This window comes from Lepisma saccharinum, chromosome 2, assembly GCF_977018435.1.
Source record: "Lepisma saccharinum chromosome 2, izLepSacc3.1, whole genome shotgun sequence".
NCBI classification, from domain to species: Eukaryota; Metazoa; Arthropoda; class Insecta; order Zygentoma; family Lepismatidae; genus Lepisma; species Lepisma saccharinum.
The window spans coordinates 19,074,445-19,098,719 of record NC_139230.1 but is presented as its reverse complement, the minus strand read 5'-3'; the positions used below and the strand labels follow the sequence as shown (position 1 = coordinate 19,098,719).

Here is a 24,275-nt window from a genome sequence, read left to right as displayed (position 1 = left end):
CATACATAGAAGGACGTGGGTTCGCATGGAAGTAGTACGAGCTTAAGTGAAATGAGATGTTACGTAAAACGACAATGGAAACATTATGTTTGAAAATTTACCATGATTATGTACTTATACAGCATCAGGCAACAAAACTATACTATTTCTATGTGCTGCGCTGCTCGCTACGACCTATCAATATAGTTAATTATGCTGGTTATATTATCCAATGAACGATTACATACAATATTTATATTAATTTTCTTACAATACTAACATGAATACAAATTATTACTTATTTCAACTTGTGCAACAGTTCCTTTTAAAACAAAATATAAATGAGACATCGACATTACTTAAAAATATTATAAAACGAACATAAAATATGATTGATTTCAATTATCTATGCCACTATTAATTAAGTCTTATACATTCAAACCTTCATGACAATTGCTACATTTTATATATATAAAAAAACAACATAAGTTCACATAGTTTTGATATCATGCCTATTTATCTTCCTGGTCTCTGTCATCTTCCTTCCAGGTGATGTAGGGCCTGAGGTTACTGGTGTTATGAATCCCCATGTCTCTTCCTGTTTTGACATCCTGGAGCGAGTACACATTCTGCCCTGTAACCTTCGCCACCTTGTATGGACCCGTATACAGGTGAACAAACTTCTTGCATATGCCTCTTTGCGGGTCAGATACAGGAAATGTCTTCTTCAATACTAAGTCACCCTCTGAGAAGACAGTAAGTTTTCCCTTGTCGTATCTGGCCTTCCTCTTCGCAGCTGCTTTCGTGAGGTTGCCTCTAGCGAGTTCGAGTTTAAGCTGGTAATCTCGTTCCTCTAACAGTCTGGGTAGCTAGAATAGCCTCATCAGCTCTTGCTTAGGACTCCGACCATGGAAAAGCTCATATGCGGAAAACCCGGTCTCCTCTCTGTGCGCCAGGTTCAAATATTTGACCACATCTCCCACGTGTTCTGGCCACCTTTTGTGGTTTTCACTGCAGTATGTCCTGAAGAGTCGTGACAACTCACGCATAGATCTCTCCACAGGGTTGCTTTTCGGCGATTTCACACTAATGAACTTCACCTCGATTCCCTTTTGTTCCAGCGTTTCTCTCCATTTCTTGCTTGTGAATTGTGTCCCTTTGTCGGTCAGCACTGTCTGTAAATTCGGACACACCAAAAGGAATTCGTTAATCAGTTTGTTCAGGGTAGCATTTGTGGTGGCTCTTTTTATGCAGTATACCACTAAGAATTTGCTAAAAACATCCTGCACAACAAAACAGTATTGTAATCCGTACTTAGCCACCGGCAGCGGACCATACAAGTCACAACTGATTAGCTCACCAGGTGTTCTGGCTAGAACTGGGAACATTTCACCTTTTACTTTAGCTTGTACGGCTTTTGTCCTTTGACACGTATCACACGCGTTTACGTAAGCTCGTACTTGCTTTCTTAACGCCTTCCACGTAAAGAATTCAGTGATTGCCATTAGTGTTTTCTTTTGACCAAAGTGCCCTAGTCCATGAAAATATTGAATGACCTTCTCAGTCAGTGACCTCGGCGTGCAAATTTTGAGTGCCCCCCCTTCACTTTTACAAAGGACATCATCTTTTAATTGGTATTTTTCTCTGTTCTCTGTTGTGTCTCCATTTCGTTTCGCCTTGTTCCAACTTTTGTATTATTTCTAATAACTCAGGATCCCTTCTTTGCATGTTTGCGACATCGTGCATTCCACGAATCAAATCATCAGGTGGTCGTGACACAATCGCAGCGACTATTTCACATGGCAGTTCTGCGTCATCCTGCCTATCATTCGGTTTGCTCCACGGGTAACGGCTGAAATAATCTGCCATATTCGAGCTTCCCTTGATATACTCAATCAAGTAATCAAAATTCTCCAGTAGCATGAGCCACCTGCTCACTCTTGCATTCGTGATGCGACATCTCAACATAAACTTCAATGCTTGGTGATCGGTTCTTATAATAACCGGCAATCCCCAGACATACACTGCGAATTTCTGTAGCCCAAATAGAATACTAAGCAGCTCGTGTTCAGTAATGTTGTATCCGCGCTCAGCTTGATTCAACACACGGCTGGCGCACCCAACGATCCTAGGGTTGCCCTTTGATACAGAATAGCAGCAATGCTTTTCCCCGAGGCGTCACTCTCGAGGAAAAAGGGGGCTTCCTTCATCGGGTGCTTGAGCATTACATTCTTCATGAAAGCCTCTTTAATGGCAAGCCAGGCCTCTTCTTGTTCTGGTCCCCACACGAACCTTGCACCCTTCCTCAATAGTGCTACCAGTGGCACCGTGAACTCGGCGTACCTGTACTGAAAGGCTTGATAGTAATTAAAGAATCCTAAGGCTGATCTTAACTGTTTCACATTTCGAGGCGCCTGCATGTCGTGAATGGTTTGCAGCTTTTCCGGATCCTTGCATATGCCCTCCGGACTTAATATGAAGCCAAGTAATTGAACTCTTTTTCTTACAAACTTGCATTTCTTTAGCTTTAGTGTTAGTCCTGCTTCCTTTAACTTCCTCAAAATGACTTCTAAGTGTTGCAAGTGAGACTCAAACGTGTCGCTTGCCACACAAATGTCATCGCAAAAGTATTCGCAAAACGGCTGCACCTCGCTGCCAAGAACCATCTTCAAACACCGCACCGCTCCACTCATGGATGTTTTCAGGCCAAAAGGTAGCCTCGTAAAACAATAACATCGACCCTCATGTACAAAGCCTAAATAGCGTTGGTATTCATCCTTCACTTTTATTTGCCAGAAAAATGACGTAATATCAATGCACGTCACATACGGTTTTCCCTCACACTTCTGTAGAATCTCGAGGGGTGAAGGTGGACTGTCATATTGCGATAAAACGCTCTTGTTACAAAATCTTAGGTCGAGACATACTCTGACTTCGTTCGAGCCCCGCTTCGGCACTATAGTCAGCGGGGATATGTAAGGCGTGTCACTCGGACGTATTATACCCCATTTCTGCATATTTTGTATCTGTAGCCTAACTTGATCTCTCACTTTTATTGGTATTGGGTAGATCTTTTGTGCGAACGGCTCTTCGCTGGTCATGGCAATCGAGTGCTCATATCCTGCAACTAATCCAGGTTCTTCACTGAAAACGTCCATGTGCCGACAGAGGAGTTCCTTCAACTTTGTTTTCTGTTCATTTGTCAAACCGTCGGCAAGCTGCACGTGCTGTTGCATATCTTCCAGGGTAGCGCAATCCTGGCATTCCTTCGAGATTGGCTGCCTATTTTCCGCCGGGCGAATATCATTATGGCTGAAACTTTTGCCCAGGATATTTAAATCTGCCACTACTTTTAAATTGCACAGCTCTCTGCACACATCGCTGTTTTCCTCTACCACGAATGGGGCTTCCACACATTGTCCATCTCTCTTCATAACCAGCATGCTCGCTGCATAATTAATATTCGCTTGATATTCTTGTAACACGTCGCTGCCAATAAGGAAGGGTCTTACGAGTGCCTTCACAATTAGGCAATCTATTTCAAATTCTGCCCCCGATATGTTTACCTTTAGCATCGCTTGGGCGATAATCTTGCTGGACTTGTTTCCAAAAGCCGACACCACTCGTAAATCACTCACCTTCAGGAATGGAATAAGCGGATTTTCCTTTATTAATTCTTGCCAGACGTCTTCACTCAGAACCGTCGCCGTGGAACCGGAATCTACCAAAACTTTGCAGGGTCTCCCCTCAACCAATATTTCTATTTCAGGCAAACGTGTTTGTTTCACTTTTTGTTTTGTGACGTCATCAACCTGGAGGTCATCAAAAATGGTGCAAATAGCATTGCCGTTGACGGGTTCCTTACTTTTATCATTGTCGGTCGGAAGATAATCTGAATTAGATATCTCATATTCCTTCACCTGCGTTTCACATTCATTATCATTTAATCTGTCTAATTGGTCGCTTCTCCCTCCGTCCTCTCTATTTCCATCCTGAGGTGCTGGAGATGATAGGCAGCGTGTTGTTCTCTCCAGCAGCCATAAATCAGGCGTGGAGTGGCGGGGTTTCGTCTTCGACAAAAACCTCGTTAACTTCGAAGCCTGAATCTCGATTGTGAAGACCGCGGCCTCCCTGAGCCGGTCGTCCCCTTCCACCGGGGGGGTGGCCATGCACTCTGCCCCCCTCTCCTTCCTCGGTTGTCAGACTCCGCCGTCCTGTCCTGGCCGTAGCGCCTGGGTCTGGGGCCATTGTTGGATCGGTCGGTGTAATAACCCCCGTCTGCCCCCCTCCTTGGGTCATTGTTTTGATGTGCAGAAGTCTGCAACTGGTTCACCTGTCGCGGCCTCCTCTGTGCCTCCCGCGGGGGCAATGTCGCCTGTATTTCTCGCAACAGATTAAGCATTTGCGGCACCGTCTCGACTTTCACACCCAGCAAACACCGCTGTACGTTCCATGGAAATTGGCGTGTGGCTACCTTTCCTAAAATCTTCTCCTCAATAGGATCGTCAAGAATTGAGTTCTTTTCCACAAGTTTGGTAAAATATTCGGAGATGGATTGATTTCCGCCTTGATTGTAACGCCCGGAGAAGATCTCGGCTCGGACGCGAAGCATTGTGTCCTGGCTCAGGTATTCCTCCTTGAACTTGGCCACAAACGTCGTGAAGTCCGGCACTGTGCTGTTAACGGCATTGAACCAGGAACCCGCAGCTCCCTTTAGTGACAGACTTGCGACCTGGAGTTGCTGTTTCTGCGGTATTTGCGACAGGGCAAAGTATGTTTTTAAATCATTCAGATACTGATGAGCTTTCAGTTCACTGTCGCCCCCTGAGAAGACCGGAAGTTGTAGTTCACGTGGCTGGAATATGTGAAACTGTTGCCTTCCCGCAACCAACTGAGATTGACCCTGCTCTACATTCATGTGCGAACTTGCACTGCCCCCGTTCGCCCCTGCACTGTACTCTCCGATGTTTGCAGTATCTGCGCGTGCCTGTTCTTGACGGTCACTTCGGATCGAAACAGCTTCTTGCTGAAATGCTGACATTTGGTTTCGCAAATCAGTAATTTCTTCCCGAAACTCAGTGCCTTGAATCTGGCTTTCCTCGCGAAGATCTCGGACCAACTCTTCTCTTATCCGACGAAACTCACTGTCAACACGTCTTTTTTCTGATGCAGAACTCCGTTCAAACGTGGCACGAACGTCCGCTTGGTCACTCTTTATCTCTTCGAGAGCTTTCTCCATATCATGTTGACCTCCTTTTAACTCTTCCACATCCCTTCGAAGACTGCTAGTTTCGGCTCGGATCTCATTTTGTTCTTCCGTCAGCTCTTTGACTTTCTGTTCTCTGTCATCCAACCGGTCGCACATCTCCTTCCGAAATTCTGCGAACATATTTCGAATTTCATTAAGAATACTAATGTTGCTCGCCGAACTATTGCTGCAAGTGCAATTGCAACATTGTTCCTCTTGTCTGCTCATGTTTTCCGGGTTCTGAACTACTTGCCCCTCAAAAGTGCTGTGGTCGAGAATGGATGAAACTTCAATGGAACCCACATTTCCCTCTGTTCCAGCCGACTGAATGGACTCGCTCTCCTTACGCTGCTGCTTTGTTGTGCGTTTCTCGGCCTCTGGAGAGTAGTAATATGCCGGTCTTCTTGTTCTCTCTCTCAAACTTTTATTCATTTTGACACTTTATCTATTGAAATACCACAATAGTTCTAATTCTTATTAAAATATCATGCAACACAAATACAAAAAAAAAATAATCAAAATACCATCTGTTCTACCGTTGACAAGCCATATCATCCCCTTTTCTTTTCAACTACCATGCAACATACGAATGTAAACAACAAGAAGGATTCGATGACGAAAAAAAAAAAAGAAAGAAGAAAAAAAAATGACCGGGCGCGTGAATTTACCCACGGAACCAGGGAAAAGAGAGGCCCTGAGCGGAGGGTTTAGAGAAAGAGGAGGGGGTGGGCTGGTCATAAAGCAAAGCTGCTCTCCCTTACAGTGTTGCCTCCTAAATTTTTAAGCAAACAAGAGCACCCTCGATCCTTTGCATCGGCGATCGGGTCGGCCATAGTTTCAACTTCAGACAGCTTCCAAAAGTATTTCCCTTTTCCCTTACAAAACTTTACTTTACACAACAGTGGCATTTAAAATATTTAAGCATACGTACATCTTGGATTCTTTCAATTAATCTTAACTGATTAATATGCCCCATAGGTGGTCGCCATCTGTGCTGGGCAGAGCGGTAGCGCAGGGTTAAGAATATTCAGAGCATGAGACTCCCAGGGTTCATTCTTCTCCGCTGCCACTCCAACCAGGCACTGGGAAAGGGTAGCTGCCATTACTATTACTATTCTTAGAAAAAATAATGAAAATAAATAGCTGTCAATTCATACGATACTCTATTCTATATAATGAAATGAAAAGAAAAAAAAAGGTACAACTCTCCCACCCATTTGTTTACATAAAATAAAACCCCATTGGCCAAAAAAAAATAAAAAAAATGAAATAGCTATTTGAAATTTTGAGTTTAGTCCAGTTCGTGCACGTTCCAGATTCAACTAGATCAATAGGAGGTCCACACCCTTAGTTTCATTTCCTCTGTCCGTGAGGGTCTAGGAGACGCGGGGCGATAGTAAGAAGTGCCACTGCCACTACTGCAGTCGGGCTTCACTTACTTGTCTGGATCAGCTATCTCCCCTCGGCGTAGCACACTCAATGGAAGATGATTCCTCTCATCCACTGTACTTGTGTTTCATCCACTACACCACAAGACACAAAGGACAATGAAAGTTCTTCTCCTTCCCTCACTTAACACAATTTCACAATCCTTCTCTCGTCAGATCTAAAAACACACTCTCTTGGAAAACGCACGTTTTTCTCTTCCAACACAATTTTCTTAAAGAAGGGGAAGAGGTAGCCAATCAGTTCGTCAGTTTTATCGCCCTTTGGCTCCTCTGTCGTCCCTTGGACCAATGGTCACCCGTCTTTCATGGTTCCATTTAACATTTTGCACAAAAAGAAGAAAAAAAGTCACTTCTTGGAGACCCCTCTTTTCACCACACACACAACTGCCAACTCGTGTCCTTATTTACCCCTAACTGTTCCTGTATAAAATCTATGTTGAAGCTATTGCACTCTATTATTCCAAGTATAAAAACTCATCACGCCTATGCAATGGATAGAGGATCCGATTATTAATTATTTGAACAAAATTATGACAATGTAAAGTTTAGTTAATTATATGGGGGTTTGGTTATGCTGGATTCTGGGGTGTCGCTGGAATGTAGGAGTTGGGGTAGCCGTACGGCCTCTCTGTCTCCTGGGTCGGCAAAGAAAAAAACAAGAAACGGTCGACTAAGAAAAACGAAGAGAAAAAGAAATGATGGGCTTGCCAACGAGGAAAGAAAATACGAAAAATCAATAGCATAATCTACTAATAATAACAAAATAAAGGTGCACAGTACAATTTAAAGCATTTGAGGGATGCTACGTGCAGAAAAAGACCTGAGCTATGGAAAAACAAGAGTTGGGTGTTGCACCATGACATCTTGCCAAGTGCCCGACCCTGTGGCCGAGTGGTTAGCACATCGCGCTGCGATGCCAAGCCGGTCGGGCTTGGTTGTTTATGAATGTCCATTCATCAATTTCATCACTCATCCCCATCTTCGCAAATTAGCCAAGAGGCACAAAATGCGAAGTGAAATAAACTAAATCAAATCAAAACATCTTGCCAAGTCACACATCACTGCTTGTTGGCCAGTTTCTGACTGCCATAATGCCCCCCACCTACCTTACTCTCCAGACTTGACCCCAGCGGACTTTTTTCTATTTCCGCAGTTGAAGGAAACCTTGAAAGGACATAGTTTTGAAAGTGTAGATGAATTTCAGCAGAATGCAACAACACAGATGAGATGTATCCCAAAAAAATCATCCCAGGAGGCATTCTGGGGGCGAATACTTTAACCCTTTCGGCATGTATGGATATAATTGGAAAGTTCACAGCCAAACATGACCCATTTGTGAAAATTAATTGCTCTGTTACTATTTGCTATATAGACATGAAATTTTGCACACTGATTCAAAACACTAAACGATAGAAGTTATCGTACAGAAATGTATGTATATTTCTTCAAACGTCAGTGTTGCAATCCCAAAATATATTTCCAAATCTCAATTTTTTTTTGTGTTCTTGCATATCTCTTTACTTTCCCAAGTATACAGTGGATTATGGATATTCAGAGCATGAGACTCCCAGGGTTCATTCTTCTCCGCTGCCATGTTACAGTGAGGTAACATTTTTATTTATTATTATTAATTAATATTTATTATTAAGTACAATTACATTGACATCTGACACGTAAAGTGGTTCCAACTAGAGGCCAGCATAGTTTGCCTTTTACCTACCCACTGCCCGCTTGCATGCGATAACAGGTTTACCTGCTCGCCTGCCCACAGCAACGAGTCGACTTGCGTCTTTACCCGGGTTCTTGGTCTTCAAGGCGCTCTGCGCTTACAAGGTACCTGGGCATTGAACAAGACCCGGGCGCCTGCAAAACCTGCTGGAAGGAAACAGCCCTCCGGCAGCGTGTCGCTCCAGGTGTTTCATCACCACGTGGACGGCTGCAGCCAGTGTTGCCTACTCACGCAGCTACTAAATCCTACGAAGTCCTAGGAGGAGCTTCTTCTCCAAGGATAATTTATATACTTAGCGATTTCAGTTCAGCGTAAGCAGTTTTTATCTTATTGCCAGGAAATGCACGCAATATTACAGTTTCATTTATCTAAATGAATGATCGAGCAAACAAAAATCTCCTCACTGAAAACTAATTGTTTTTCATTGCATGGTGCCTTAACCAGGCACGCAGTGGCGCAACCAGAGGGGGCAGGGTGCAATGCTCACAACCTTGGACGGAAATTGTCTAGCGGAGGGGTCAGGGTGGGGGTCAAACATTAAAGTACAAGTCTCATCAAGTTCAAGCAAAGGGGTAGCGGGAGTCGGCCCTGAGCGCCGAACGATCTAAGTGAGAAAAGTTTTAAAACAGAGAATGCTATGGCGGCCCGTGATATTATTTGCTATTAATGTTGGTTTGTTACGAGTTGGATGAATTAATTATGTAATACGTCGCTCCATGTGAAAAGAAAATATTGTAGATGGAAATTTTACATGCCATATGTATGTACATTCGGAATGCATTTATCATGCACTTTCTTTCTTTCAAAAATAGTTTGTGTGCTTGTTTTCTATTATTAGCTAATGTGAAATTGACGTGTTGAAAAAATATTTCTAATCCTCTGTTTTAACACAAATGCGTGAGAACCGACTTCTACCCCCTTTTTGCGTGATTTATGAGGATAATAATGCCTTTCATGCTATTTTATTACTATTATTGTGATTGTTGTTGTTGTTACGTTTATCCAAGTACTTGCCCCCCCCCCCCCCCAAACGAGGGTAACGGCAATGCCCCTGGCTGGCTACGGCTCTGGTGTTCGCAGTAGAACAGTGTGTTGTTTGACTCGCGACCTCAGCGTCGAACGTGACATGTTTCAGTCCTGCCCTATATCACTATATATACGTATATTGGTTATTTACGACATATACTTATGGATCCTGTGCCACGGAAAACCTATTTCAATGTGTGTGTGGGGGGGGGGGGGTAGCAACATTCGTAAATCTCATTTCATTGGTGATGTGGCTTACGAAGCTTTGAGTTCCCTTTTTTAAGTAGTGAAAATCTATTGCAGTTGGCAACACTGCAGAACGGTGTGGGCCCGGTGCAGTTTCTACTCGAAGCAACTACGTCATGCAGAGGGAGGGGTCTGCAGTTGATGGAAAGAACGAACTGAGACCTACTAGGTATCGTAAGACTGCGGGTACCCGGCGGGTCTACAATGCCTGCCAGGAACGATCTGGGCAGGTTAGCATACAAGCTGCTCAAGCGAGGATGTTGCGCAGGTTGCATGTTATTTCAGGAGCGATGTCTCGCGAACGGGTCTGCTCCAGGTCTTGTGCAGGCCTCTGGTTCCAACATCACGAGAAATAGTAAATTTACCATTCATCTGGCAAAAGAAAGATGACATGAAGCATGCAAGAAATAAAGTTGACATTGGCATACAAACATATCTTCAGACCCTCAATTTTGTGTTTGAATACAAAATACTAAAGTTTACAAAATAATTTACAAAGGAGTATGAAATTTTCTTCCAGCATCAGTGTTGCCATCTCTAATAATAAAAATTTTCATTATAATTTATTTTATTTTTAAAAAATATTCATCCAAATAAGGTAATTTTTTATATATTTATGTGGTATAATTTTATAATTTCATCAGTGTTTCAAACCAGAAACAATTACAATATGAGTAAGAAATGTAAAAATCAGCTCCTCATAAAACAAATATGTGGTATGAAAAATGGGAAGTTCAGTTTACTATGGCATCCAAACATATGCTACATTATAGTTTTTGGATTCTTGATAACGTGAAATCAACTGAAGCTCACTTTCGTGTGATACTCTTCAAAGCATCCTATGAGGCACACAGGAACTTCACATCACAATCTCATCCAGACATTGCTGAATATCATCAGGGGAGAGTATCCGCCGAGAACAACCTGGGACAGCATTGTCGGCCATCGTGCAAACTCAACAAAAATCACAGAACAGGCGTCACATGTAAGGAAAACAAAGACACCACACTTGTGCTGCACATACCGGTCAAGTTATGTACTAAAATATCCAGCCTTTGCAGTGAAACAATCGCCTAACCACATAGAAACAAGCAAGTATTTTCAAAATCACTCAAAAACTAAGAACGTAGATATATGTTATCCGTGATTTGAGCGCAAAAGGGGAAAACTTATATACACGTTCTCCACGCCGAACGAATTAAAGGGGACAAGCATGTGTAATGTTGTAATTGCGGTACAAATGTTTGTACTGCAAAAGTCCGGTCTTTATTAACAACCCACATATGGAAACATGGGGTCACTCTGGCGCAAGTGAAGGGGAAGCCTCAGGAGGAAACAAATGACTGTCCACTTTAGTTTGTCAAGGTTGTTTTTATTTTGGTTGAGCTGAAATGCATGCAATACCACTTAAAGGATTCTCACTTCCATTTAATTGTAGTATTCATGTCCATTTTTACAGTGATTCTAACATTTCTGTAATCATATTTTCATGTTTTTGTAGGTATGAGACAAAGGCTGAAAGGACAGGTGATGATATTCTTTCTACAATTTTACAAATAAACTGCTTTAAATTAGGAGATGCAGGAAATTATTCGTGTCATGTAGATGATTTGTTTAAAGTTGAAGACTTGGAATTTTTTGGTAAGTACTACAAGTGCCTTTGCTACATTTTTCTTAGACTTTAGACATGTAATTTACAGCTTTGTTGTTGTTATGTTTGTCACAATGAGAAAATTTTTTTCACCAGTGGCCGCGGTGGATCAGTCGGTAACGCGTCTGACTACCATGCTCAAGGTCCCGGGTTCGATCCCCGGCCGGTTCAAATCCGGGAACTTTTCTAACGGTTGGAAGCGGCCCCGGCGCCCACCCAGCGTCGAATAACATGGGTACCTGGGGGAAACCCTGGGGGGTAAAGGCGGTCAGGGGCGTGGTGCTGATCACATCACCCCTACTCACGACCGGATCAAGAAAGTGTGGGGCGTTACCCCCACACCCCCTATACGCCTTCATGGCGTGGTGCTAAGCACAGGGGAACACTTTACCTTTACCTTTACAATGAGAAAATTATTGTTTTGGGAAAGGATTGCTGTTAATGGATGGAGTAGTTAGCATAACATCTTATTTGTATTTTGGGTATGTTTGTTGCATCATTCATCCTTTCAATTAACCTAGAGAGGTAGAAAAGTGGTGTAAAATAACCAAATGGGATTTAAAATTTGAACAATGCGATTGTGTTACATAGTTAGGGATGGCCACAAACTCCAGCTAACTGATATCAAAATATCCGGAAATTTGGATTTCCAAATATCTGGTTAATTTGGATAATCAAAATATTAGGATAATTCAGATATCTGGATAGTACAGATTTGATGAAGGATTTGTAGAAGATACACACATAACAACTAAAAGAATATGTGGATAGCCAATAAAATTGACAAACAATAAAACTGTCCAGATAATGCACACACTGGATATCCAGACAATTCATAATAATCCAAATATTTGAAATGGGGATAAAATTTTATCCGAATTTGGCCATCCCTAGTAATGCTCTTTTTTCTTTTTCTATGTTCATTATTCTTACCACATTTACAAGTGTTTTACTCATGTTTATTTCTTAAAACGTATCTGTGTAGGAACTTGCACAGTAAAATGCATTGTAAAGTGTTCAGGTTAAAAAATTATCTATAATTGTTTAACCATTTTATAACATACCTCAAACTTATTTAAGCTCATTTCATTTACCCAATCCTTTATATTTAACAAGATGCGAGCAGCAGCGACCATTATCAAAATAATTACTGGCCTCCCTCATCGCACCTCTTGCTTGTGTGGAATATGAACAGAGTAAAAATTATGAACCGAATTGAAGAGTACTGGAACCTTTACTTCCCAGAGAAAGAGCACTGCTTGTAACCATTGAACCATGAAAATAAATATTTAATGTCCTCCCATGACAAACATTCTTGATTAATCGTAGAATATTTAATTATTGTTCTCCTCCGTGGCCATGCGGTCTAAGGCACTGTGCTTTGAGCTCAGACTGTGGGACGGCATGGGTTTGAGTCTGCCTGGGTTCTGTGGGTTTTCAGCCTGTGCATAGAACCGGCGGCCACCCACCATTGAGAGGAAATTGGGGCGCTTCGAGTGAGTAGCATAATCCGGTCTCTGAAATCTCCTATAAGGGCTGGGGGTTCAACGTTCTAACCCCACAACACCCCATTACTGGTTGAAGATCTCACAACTCTAGGTAGGATTGTGGGAGGGAAACTGGCTGTTGGGAGATCTGCCTAGGCCCTTCAAGGGTTGTTGAGCCACTGGTTATTTTATTATTACTTAATTGTTCAGAAATGCCGATATCCGTGGCAGAGTGGCAGCATACTATAATTCCAGTTGTCCTAGGTTCTAATCCTGACCTGGTAGTGTTTTTGTGAGTTTCTTTTCATGAAAATTATCTTATCACTCATCTTCACAATTATCCAAAAGTGGCAGAGGACCGAATTAAAATAAACAATCAGTCAGTCAGTTATTTAGATATGTGTAATAATACTTCTAATTCACACAAACATTTTTTAATTCCATGTTCCTGTCAAAGAGCAGGAACACACAAAGAACACAGAAAACTTAAAAAAAAAATGTGAAAGAAAAATAAAATCTATTTTTTAATCCGGAAAAGTCACGTTAAATAACACAAATACAAACATGGGTAAGGTGCACATTGCATCGTGCCTCGAAACCACACTTTGATTGGTTTGGGGGTACAGCCTCACACATTCTTGATATCTGCCATTTTTGGAGGTGATGTGATCAGCACCATACTCTGGCCAACTTTACCCTCTCACCAAGTACCAATTAGAGGCTGGGTGAACCTCAGATCCACTTTATACAGGGAGAAGGCTGGAAACATTCCGATGTTAGATCACGTACCCTGGGAATCGAACCTGGGTCTTTTATGTGGCAACCAGGTGCCGATACAAACCAGTAGTGTATGCTGGGTTCAAAACCTGGTCTTTCTAGTCATATCATAATGGGAGCAGGCCCATAGCTCGACCCCCCCCCCCCCCACACCTTGGCACTGCAATCAGCCCCCTTGACATTAGGTGAAACTATGTTGTATACTTTGTTTGCAGGGATAAGTGAAAATGTAGACAGCAGATATTATTTTCCTCACAGCTTGGTGAAGTATAACTTCCCAGAACATGAACAGCAGCTATTACATTTTCGTTCATCTTGTTTATGAGCCAAAGTCTAAGTAGCTGCAAGTATTTAGAAGATTCTCTAGACTTTAGAAAGTGCTTTCATGTGGGAGCTTCTTTATCTGTACCTTTGCTGCCCCTGTTGCGGCCTCCCATTTAGACAGAAATCTGTGACTACTGACTTCTTCTTCACATTTCTCTCAGATCTGCGTCAAAGGTCAATGGCTCCTAAGTTTTGCAAACAAAGGGGAGGTTTATTGCTTTGGCTGGGAGTATAATGTACAGATTACTATGATTGAATATTTGTGCATTTTTCTTGTATTATATAAATATTTGTATCATCACAAGCAGTATGGAGTGTGTAGTAAGGGATGTTGTCAGTAGCAGTCAATTGACACTTTACAAGATGTTTTAGCAGGCATAAAATAAATTGTAGTATTTGTATGATATTTCTAAATTTTATGTTTTCTATTAACACACACACACTAATTTACCTTCATTTAATACTGTAAAATGGTTTACAAAGCCCCCCAGCAGATGAATTCTAGCTACGGTCCTGAATCAGAGGCTCTTTTTCTTTCAATTTCTTGGATTTTGAAGTGAGTGATGTGATAGTGATTAAAAATCCATAGAAATTTACAAATAATTATAAAAATGTCACAGGTTCATTAATATAGAAACCGTAAGGAAAGGATTTAAAGTATTTCATGGTTGTGAAATATTTATGTAGGCCCACATGCGAGAACTTCTTAACTTGAATATTTCATTTGAACAGGAACTCCATTCTGCTCTTACTGACCTCTTTGGTAAAATGGTTATTAGTACAGCATACTACGGTGCCAGGGGTCCCAGGTTCAAATCCAGCCCTGAGCATGGTTATTCTTTGTGAATGTCCCTTCATCAATTTCATCGTATTATTACTCATCATGACAATTAGCTGAAGTGGCAGAAAAGTGATGCTAAATAACAAAACTAAATCAAATCCATTCTTCTCTTCTTTGGGATGCCAGAGGCCTGCATATCTTCATCTTTTGAAACTTATCCTCACACAAAAGCCAAGTAAATTGTTTCATCAATAGTTTGTTTATTATGTCACTCATTTTCGTTCGCTACACGACACAGCACATGTCATTCAAAACATATATAATTCACTCAGTCAATACACTAAGTAAAATTCATGCAGTAAGGGACGTAATTCAACATGATTTACCAGTCGCGAATTGGCCAGGCCTTTGTTGGTTGAAAAGATCAGCCAGCGGCCTCTTGCTTCTTCATGTGTTCAATGAGTGAGTGTTGTTCTTGGCCCAGAGGAAAATTTCTCTTTTCCCATTCCTGTAATTCTAGTTTCGTCTCAAAATTTCCATTTCCTGAGAAAAATCCCATGCTGGTTAGTGAATTGGCATCACTGTAAGGTTTTATCTCCGGGGTGAAATTAAGACTTTTCAGTCCAGCACTCGTGCTAGAAGCCGCAGCAAATATGTGATGGGTTGTCTCCAGGCGCTGGTCGGGGAAGAATCTAAAAGAATAAGCCTGGTGATAGCTTAAAGTAAAGGCACCCATAAACTATTGTTTTTCCCCACAGTCTTTATTTCAGAGTGAAATGTCAGTCACATTTGCTAGTCTATTATTTCCTGTATTTAGTCTAGGCTTCAGAGATATGGCCTGATACAAACATAGGCAAAAGATAATTTTCTATATATTAAGAATTAGTGGTCTGGTCTGTAGGGCATACAAATACAAAATCAAATGTATAATTCCACAAACACAACATAGGCTCATAAAAATAACATTATTTTGTCTCTCTTTACAGCAGTGTACACTCATTGACATTTTTCTTTGCAGTGAGAGGGGAAGTAGAAGAAACAGAAGAAGTGAGGGTAAAAGCAGGAGAAAAAGCAAGTTTATTATGTAAAATTCGTGGATATCCAAAATTTTTAGAATACAAATGGGAAAAGAAGAACAGCAAGGAAGAATTTTTGTAAGTATTATTACTAGGGACTTGGATAGTTCATTTTACATGGAAACTTGAAATGTGAGATTTTTAAAGGTTGTGAAGTGTATTTTCATTCTGCATTTTGTCACAAACAAGTTCAAAATGCAAAATAAACTCATAAATTTGAAATTTAGAGTTTACGTACTTGCAACACTTTACAGAATCTGAATTGTCCAGATTAATTGATAACAGCATTAAACCGAGTACTGTTCAAGAAGACCAGCACAGCAGAAAACGCGGACACATTAGGAAATCCGGACACATCAGTGAACAAACTTGCAGAACAATTGAACACCAAAGCTACATCAAGAATTTCCACCTGGAGAAGTTTGGACTAGACTAATATTCCATCAATGAGAGCCACAGAATAGATTTCAGCTACCATTCATGGGTAAAAACGGAATCTGAATTGTGACATGGTGTTTGAACTGGGCCCGGTTCGACTAGCGATAGTCAACCAGCATCGAGGATGCAGCAGACATGGCTCTCAATTGGTCTGCTATCTCCATGGGAAACCTCCATCTCCAGACAAATGTACACCGGGTTGACACTCAGCGCTGCTCTTCTACCTTGAAGATGAGAGTGATATTGGCTCTTCAAAGTTTGGAATCTTTCCCATAACTCACCTGGTCGATAGCCTGAGAGAATCTTTTCATCATGTAAAATGTAAGCTGGCAACAGTCGCCAGCCTGAGATGTAGCGGGAACTAAGTGACAATGCACTCTGCATTGTCTTTCGGTTTTTATTTTTAATCACTTTTAACATAACTTACCCTTTACTTGTTTTAAACAGACTATTCTTGCCTAACTCCTGCAGAAGCCACATGATGTGGCAAAAGCTCAAGTAACTAAGAACCATGCCTAAACTGGACTTTAGCTACTTAGTGAAACATTTTGATTTATTTTTTTGTTAAATTGTACAGGAAATTTCTTCCTGCCAGTGCACTTCCTGAGAATTACCCAACATTTTACTTTAGTGTAAAAGAGGTATTTGAAGTTTTCTATAAAACATACATTGTAGGTGTAGGTTATCTTCATACATGGGTTGGAAATTTAATAGTGGCAACACTGCTGTATATACACCATTAAACTGAACCGGTGCTTCTCACTTATACCACATGTTAGTTTGATACCTAAGCTACCTCCCAGTAAATGGACTTTTCCTTACAACATAGGTGCATGCGCAGGGATGAGAGGAATAGAGTATTGTTGGAGTTGGCAGACTAAAGGTGTGTAATCAGAAACCCACTGATGTGAAAGTTCTGGTGGTCCTCGCCGTACCTCCAGGACGTACCATCAATGCACAGTATTACTGTTCATTTTTGAACCATAACCTGTGACCTGCATTTTCTGATGAATCCTCCCATCATTTTGCAGGACAATGCTTGGGTGCATGTAGCGCAACCTGTGGCTGATTTGTTATCTCGATGGGGCTGGCAAATGCTCTACCAGCCCCTGTGACTTTGATGAAGCTTCTGAACTGTTCCAGAGATTGATTATTGATTTGGTATTTTAAGTCCACTTTATGAACAATAAGGCTATTCGGGACTGGACCTACAGTTTAAAGTTAGATCCGAACCACCATGTGCCTCCACCTGTTCCAGAGATTCTTCAAGCAATAGACAGCTCCATTCAAACCATCAACAGAACAGGCACTGCTACAGAAATACTACGACTTCCACATTGCTTGCAACGGTTGTACACAATGTTGGTGACTACATCGAAGGGCTGTAAAAGTTTCACAGAGGTATCTCTTTTGTATAATTTGTGAATAAATAGTTGCCACTATTAAATTTCCAACCCACGTACATTTTTGTACTGCTAAACACTGTGAAGCTAGAGAATTTTAGTTTTACTTCCTTACATTTCACAAAGTTAATAGAATCTGCTATTGTGAAATAAGTGTAGTTTATTAGTCAAATTGAGATTTAATTATTCATTTTAATACCTTGGTATCACTTGTGAACCTGAAATGTGGTCTTTTTTTTTTTTGCCTAAATTTTGATAATTTATTAACCACAAATTGTCTGAGTATTACTAGTGCTGAACTGATACCAGCACGGATATTTATGTTTAAACATTGTATCAAAAGTTGTATTCAGAATGTTTATTAAAATATAAGTTTTCAATTGCTATAAAAGCACATCAAGCTACCAGAGTTTTACTTGAAACTTTTTGAAATATCATGCAAGGGAAAATTAGAATATTAAAATAGGTATTTATGCATAATTAAATAAAATTGCACATTTCATACAGTATACAGTATAATTTGACTGTACATAGTACTTGCTATCAGCCAGTATCTGTGAGTAAATTTGAACTAATAGTTTCCAATACCATACACAGCAGACTTTTTTACCTTAGAGGGGACTAATATGTTTATGTATGGATTTAGGCCACATGAATAAATACCAGCTTGAAAGTGTGTTAAAAAGTGGTGACATTTCTTTTAAGTTATTTCCTACATTTCAATCCATTCATTTTTCAGAGACTTCAATGTTGTGAATTCTACCGAAACCAGTGTAGATGTTTCTTTGAATATCAGTAATGTTGGCAGGAGAGACAATGGAACTTTCATCTGCAAAGCAAAAGGACCTCAGGGTGAAATAAATGGCTCAGTAGCATTGTTTGTTTTAGGTAAATAATGTATGATTTCATGTGTAAATAAGAGAAAATTAGACTGAATAAATGTTACTGTTAAGTGAATTCCCTCAAGGGTTTCAAAATTTCCTCTGCTCAGTTAGTAACACATGGGTGTTTGTCATAAGGTATGACTCATTGCACCAAACTAAAAAACATTCTTGGTCAAGTGCTGTATTTAATTTTCCGATGCAAGTGCAGAATGTTTTTGTGGTTAGGTTAGGCTTGTACTTTATCTTAGCATAAATACACTACATTTAGCCTGACATCAGAAGATGAAATACAACGCTTGACCAAGAAGGTGTTTGAGTTTGGTGTGGTATGAGATTGAAATATTTCTACAAGGAGGGCTGGGATATAACTTTCTTTTAAAACCACTTGAAATAACTATATTATTTTGCATCCATAAAAAGTGATTATGTGAACCTTTAAGAAGAACCTAGATACATCAGAGATTCTTGCTTGTTTATTTAATTGCATACAATTTTCATCTTGGCAGATATTAAGCTTATCAGGTATGTAGCATTAAATGAAATTAAATTATCAGTGTATTTATTGCAAAATTCAGTAGCTGTTCATTTGACTTTGCTTACTTTAGAATGTGATAAAATTGTTAAGTGAAATCATGAAGTATGACTTAGAAGCACGCCTTATTGGACATTGCAATTATTGAATAAACAGCTCTTTTTATTCTGATTTGATGAGAAAACACCAACTAATACAGTTATTTTCCTTTTCAGATAAACCACAAGTTAATGTAGAATTTGTTAAAGCAGTTGGAGCTGAAAAGATATTCTTGAATTGGACAGTAAATGATGGAAATTCCCCTGTAAAAAGATACTTTTTGCAGGTATGAAGCATTAATCAATATTTTTGTGCATGCATGTGAAAAAGAAATATGGGAAAATTACTGTATTTACATGTGTATAATGTGCAGCCTGGTTTTTGATGGGTAAAAGTGACAAACAATTATATCTCATATAATGCACAGTATAATTCAGGTTCAAGAAATGGCCTTCTTAGTTGTAGGTTGTAAAGCTGTTGCTATACCGATCAAGAGTGAATGACATCATATCTATTCAATGAGTCACCTGTTGCTATGTGGACCGAGAGGAGAATATCCTCTTGTGTAAACAAGCAAAGTGTAAAATCGTGGGAAATGGCCTTTTAAACTTTTATACATAATTTTGCTCATTCCTCCTTTACTTTTACTAAAAAAACCCTTCAAATTATATACTTTTACCTTGACTAACGTAGCATTTATACAAGGCACATTCAGGACCCTCAAACTAGCCATTAGCAGCACAAGATTTCTTCCATTAAGGCATTTACACACTCCATATAATACCATATTATTTGGCCAGTAATGCATTTCAATTATTATTTTCTTTTTCCTGATCTTTTCTTTCATCCAAAGTACCATATAAATCAGAACATTCCTTCATTTTGTGATGAACTTATTTCAACCACTTAGCGTCACCATCTTGAATGGAATACTGTTGTCATATTCAGAAGCTGTAGAATTTAAGCTTGACAATGATAACATGATAGGGTTATCATGACACTCTATCATGACATGATAGGGTTCCGTAAACATGAAAAATCAATGTAAGTGTCACAAAATCATTTAATGATCTTGTACAGTTTCAGGTTTGCTGCCCAAATTATTCCGTGCATATTACACACCACAGTTTTTGGGGGCAAAAATTTTGGAAAAAAGTGTGCATTATACATGAGTAAATACTTAAATTAAAAGTACTTAAATTTAATTCATACACATGAGGGCCTCCCCGATGGCACAGTGGTAGCATCATTGCCATGTAATCAAGGGGTCATGGGTTTGATACCCGGTTTAGGCACATAGTGGTTTGGATTCCACTTGAAACTGTAGGTCCAGTCCCGATTAGCCTTACTGTGCATAAAGTGGACTTAAAACACCAAATCAAATCAAATATACACATGAAACGTGCTTATGTATCCACGTACCTGTTTATTTTATTCAATTAATTTTTGGGGACCACTGTACTTCCTCATTGGAACTTGTCTGCTTCACAGGCATCCGGTCTGCACTGTTACACTGATGGCTGCTATAACAGTGCAGACGAGACTACTACAAGTTCCAATGTGGATGGTGACAGGGGTCATAAATTAATTGAATAAAATAAACCGGTACACCAATAAATAAGCACATTTCATGTGTCTATTAGTATCTTACTGTGTTTACAGTCCCACAACATGAATTAAATTTAATTCTGGAAAGAATGGATATATATACGTGGGTTGGAAATTTAATAGTGGCAACACTGCTGTATATATGCCATGAAATGAAACTGGAGCTTGTCACTTATACCACATGTTAGTTTCATACCTAAGCTACCTGCCAACAAATGGACTCTTCCTTCCAACACTAGGCGCATGCGCTGTGACGAGAGTGCTCTACCAGCCGCTGTGGTTTTGATTTGATCCTTAACATGGAACCATTTACTTTCGAACTGTTCCAGGGATTCTTCAAGTAATAGACCGCTTCATTCGAACCATCAACAGAACAGGTGCTGCTAAGGATATACTAAGACTTCCACATCACTGGCAATGGGTTGTACACAATGTTGGTGACTACATCGAAGGGCTGTAAAAGTTTCACAGAGGTATCTCCTTTGTATCATTTGAGAATAAATAGTTGCCACTATTAAATTTCCACCTCAATTATATAGAGGCCTCCCCGATGGCACAGTGGTAGCGTCGTCACTTTGTAATCTAGGGGTCCCAGGTTCGATACCCGGTGGAGGCACATAGTGGTTCGGATCCCACCTTAAACTGTAGGTCCAGTCCTGATTAGCCTTACAGTGCATAAAGTGAACTTAAAACACCAACTCAATCAATCAATCAAACCAACTCAAGTATATATATTTTTGTATATACTTCTACAATTAGAAAGCCTAGTACCACCAACACCTTCCATCTGTGCTGTAGGATATTTTACTGTATACTGGTTTTTCCATACATATTCTTTACCTTTTGTATTCACTGTGGTACTTGTAACAGTTTTCCAAAATTAATCAATATATAACTGCAAAGGGCCTGGTTAATTAAATTAATAAAATAGATTAACAAGTGCTTTTCATTGTAAAAAGTATATTGTGAAAGTCTTATTTTAAAAATAGAAAGTAGAAATAAACTTTCATACAGTAAAATAAAGTTTGTTCAAATACTTTGACAACTTCATGTACTCTGAAAAGAGACTCAAAATAACATAATAAAACTATTGTAATGTGAAAGGATATGTCAAACATAACTGTAGAACAAAAATTAGAAAAGATTTGGAGATGTAGCTGCAAATTTCTTATTTTTGCAGTATTTTTTGCTACGTAATGCCTAAAAGGTGGCAAATTTCACGAGAAACATTAAAATTTATGTAAAAAAACAAATTCATACTATTTCATAATTCACTGTGTACAAAAATTGCATTGATCACATTGTTTTGTTAGCTTGAACTACTTTCTGGCAATATGCAACATTTTAGGTGTTATCTTGATTGTGAAAAGTTTAAAAGTCCTGACATGCAGTGAGTGCTTGAGTTTGACTTAACGTCCACTTTATGCACAGAAAGGCTAATCAGGACTGGACCTACAGTTTGAAAGTGGTCCAAATCACTATATGCCTCCACTGGGTATCAAACTGCAAGGCGATGGTGCACTGTGCCATTGGGAAGGCCCTCCAGTGAATGCTGGTAGCAGTTTTCACTAGTGAACTGAAGATGCTAGTCGATGTTAGCAAAATGGTATTTCTGGCTGTAGAACTAGGTATGAAACAAAAGGTATATCCATTATTTTTACATTTCACCTGTGTTACGTCATGATACTGCCATTTGTTAGTCACCTATTCAGATTTTTAAAATTGTTCCATGTGAGCATAAGTACAGCCACAAATTTTTTTTTTATGGGGAAGGATTTCTTGGCAGATATTTGGAGCTGATATTTTGTAATGTGCACATATACAGTATATATGTCTGTGGAAACATATTTCTATCTATCTTAAACTAAAACATAATTTGACCACACACACCTTGATAGAAATAGGAGGCCTACGTCAGTGGTTTTATAATTCTTTCAAAGTCCACAAAGTGTGTTGTTATTTTGTTGTCATAATGATTCAATATCTTCACTTCAGGGTTGGCATTTTGCCTGTTTTTTTTTTCAGATAAAACCTGGGCAAAACAGGGTTTTATTTCTATTTTTTCAGGTTATGTTTATATATATGTATATATATTTTAAAAATGAAATACATTCAATTTGTATTGTTTTAGTTCACTGAATCAAAACTATTTAATATTTTCTGTTAACATAGTTAAGAATTGACAATCAAGGTTTCCCACCTTCAAATGATTAAGCTAAAGACATACATAACCCATTTTGCAACAGACCATTGAGGGCCCAGGCCTACCTATGACTGCATGCCACACTCCCACCTGATCCTACTCTGAGGTGGGAGATCATCCAACCAATTACAGGCTGTGTTGTCAGCACGACGAACTCCTAGTCGTCATTGTAGGTTTTCATGACCAGGTTACACTACTCATTCGTAGCTCCCCAATTTAATAATGATGGTGAGTGTTCACCAGTCTCATACACAGGCTGAAATCTCAGGAGAAAGTTGTTACATTTCCGCAAGGAGACTCAAACCTGCACGCGTCCCATAGCCAGAGCCCAAAGCATGACTGCACAGCTACAATGTGGGACAAATGATTAAATTATCTAAAATACTGTATTGTGAAAAATTTGACCACAGTTTGATTCTACTCTTGCTGGATGGCATAACAGTTAATATATCTATGATCAGTTCCCAGGGTTGCGCATTGCAATACTATACTAATACTTGATAGCTGTGGTGGTTTAGTCAACCTCCGCGGCAAAGTGGTTAACACAACATACTGCAATGCCAGGAGTCCCGGGTTCGAATCCTGGTTCGGACGTGGATGTTTGTTCCAGTGATAATACAGATAAAATTGATGTGTGAGAAAATAGAGAGAAAAAGGGGGATGCTACTGCTTAAGGGTATTACTTTTATTACAAACGTAAAAAGAAAAAGAGACAGTCTGGCTGACTGCCATGCAGAAGACCCGGGTTCAAATCTTGGGGTGGGTGATGTAAGGTTGGAATTTTTCCGGTCTTGTCCCTGCATAAAGCAGCTCTGGAACTCACCCAGCCTCAAATCAATGGGTCCTGGTGGGTAATGGCATCCCGAGTTTAGTTGTGATCACATCACCTCCAAAATGGCGAAGATGAAGAATATGTTGGGCCCTATCCCCATATCCCCTCAATGTACCTTCAATGCGCAGTGCTATATGCACAGGGAACTTTACCTTTACCTACTATACAACATAGGTAGCTGTACACACACTTTTAAATCTGCTTCAATACAGTTTGTTCACAGTTGTGTTTTCCCATTGTTTTTGTGTATGTTTCAAGTTTAAATATCTCCTCCATGTATTAACCATTCCAAATTATAAGGCTGACATATTTAATTGTCTCGACTGATTTCATCCAAATGGAATACCGTATCCATCCTCCAAAATATCTGGTTGCTATGAAACTTACAGTTCCCAGGGACAAGACATTAGTGGCCCCCATTTGGATCCCAACATACATATTGCTCTGTGGTTTTTACTCACAGCTGGAAAATGGAAATATATATGTAAAAGTTTGAATATTTGTAAATGCTCTGGCCTAGGTTGCTTTTTGCCCGATAGCTGGGTAAGCCAACGGTTGTTTTCC

General features: G+C 39.8%; 1 protein-coding gene across 3 annotated transcripts in view; it reads left to right on the top strand.

Annotated features, from left to right (window-relative positions):
• Ptp69D (Protein tyrosine phosphatase 69D) overlaps positions 1-24,275 on the top strand; it is a 130,757-nt gene that overhangs the window by 17,047 nt on the left and 89,435 nt on the right. For all 3 annotated transcript variants that reach the window (XM_083117139.1, XM_083117138.1, XM_083117140.1), the window contains exons 3-6: positions 11,178-11,317; positions 15,715-15,850; positions 18,353-18,501; positions 19,245-19,354. In XM_083117139.1, coding sequence (XP_082973265.1) covers positions 11,178-11,317; positions 15,715-15,850; positions 18,353-18,501; positions 19,245-19,354 — 535 coding nt within the window. The remainder of the gene's footprint in view (positions 1-11,177; positions 11,318-15,714; positions 15,851-18,352; positions 18,502-19,244; positions 19,355-24,275) is intronic.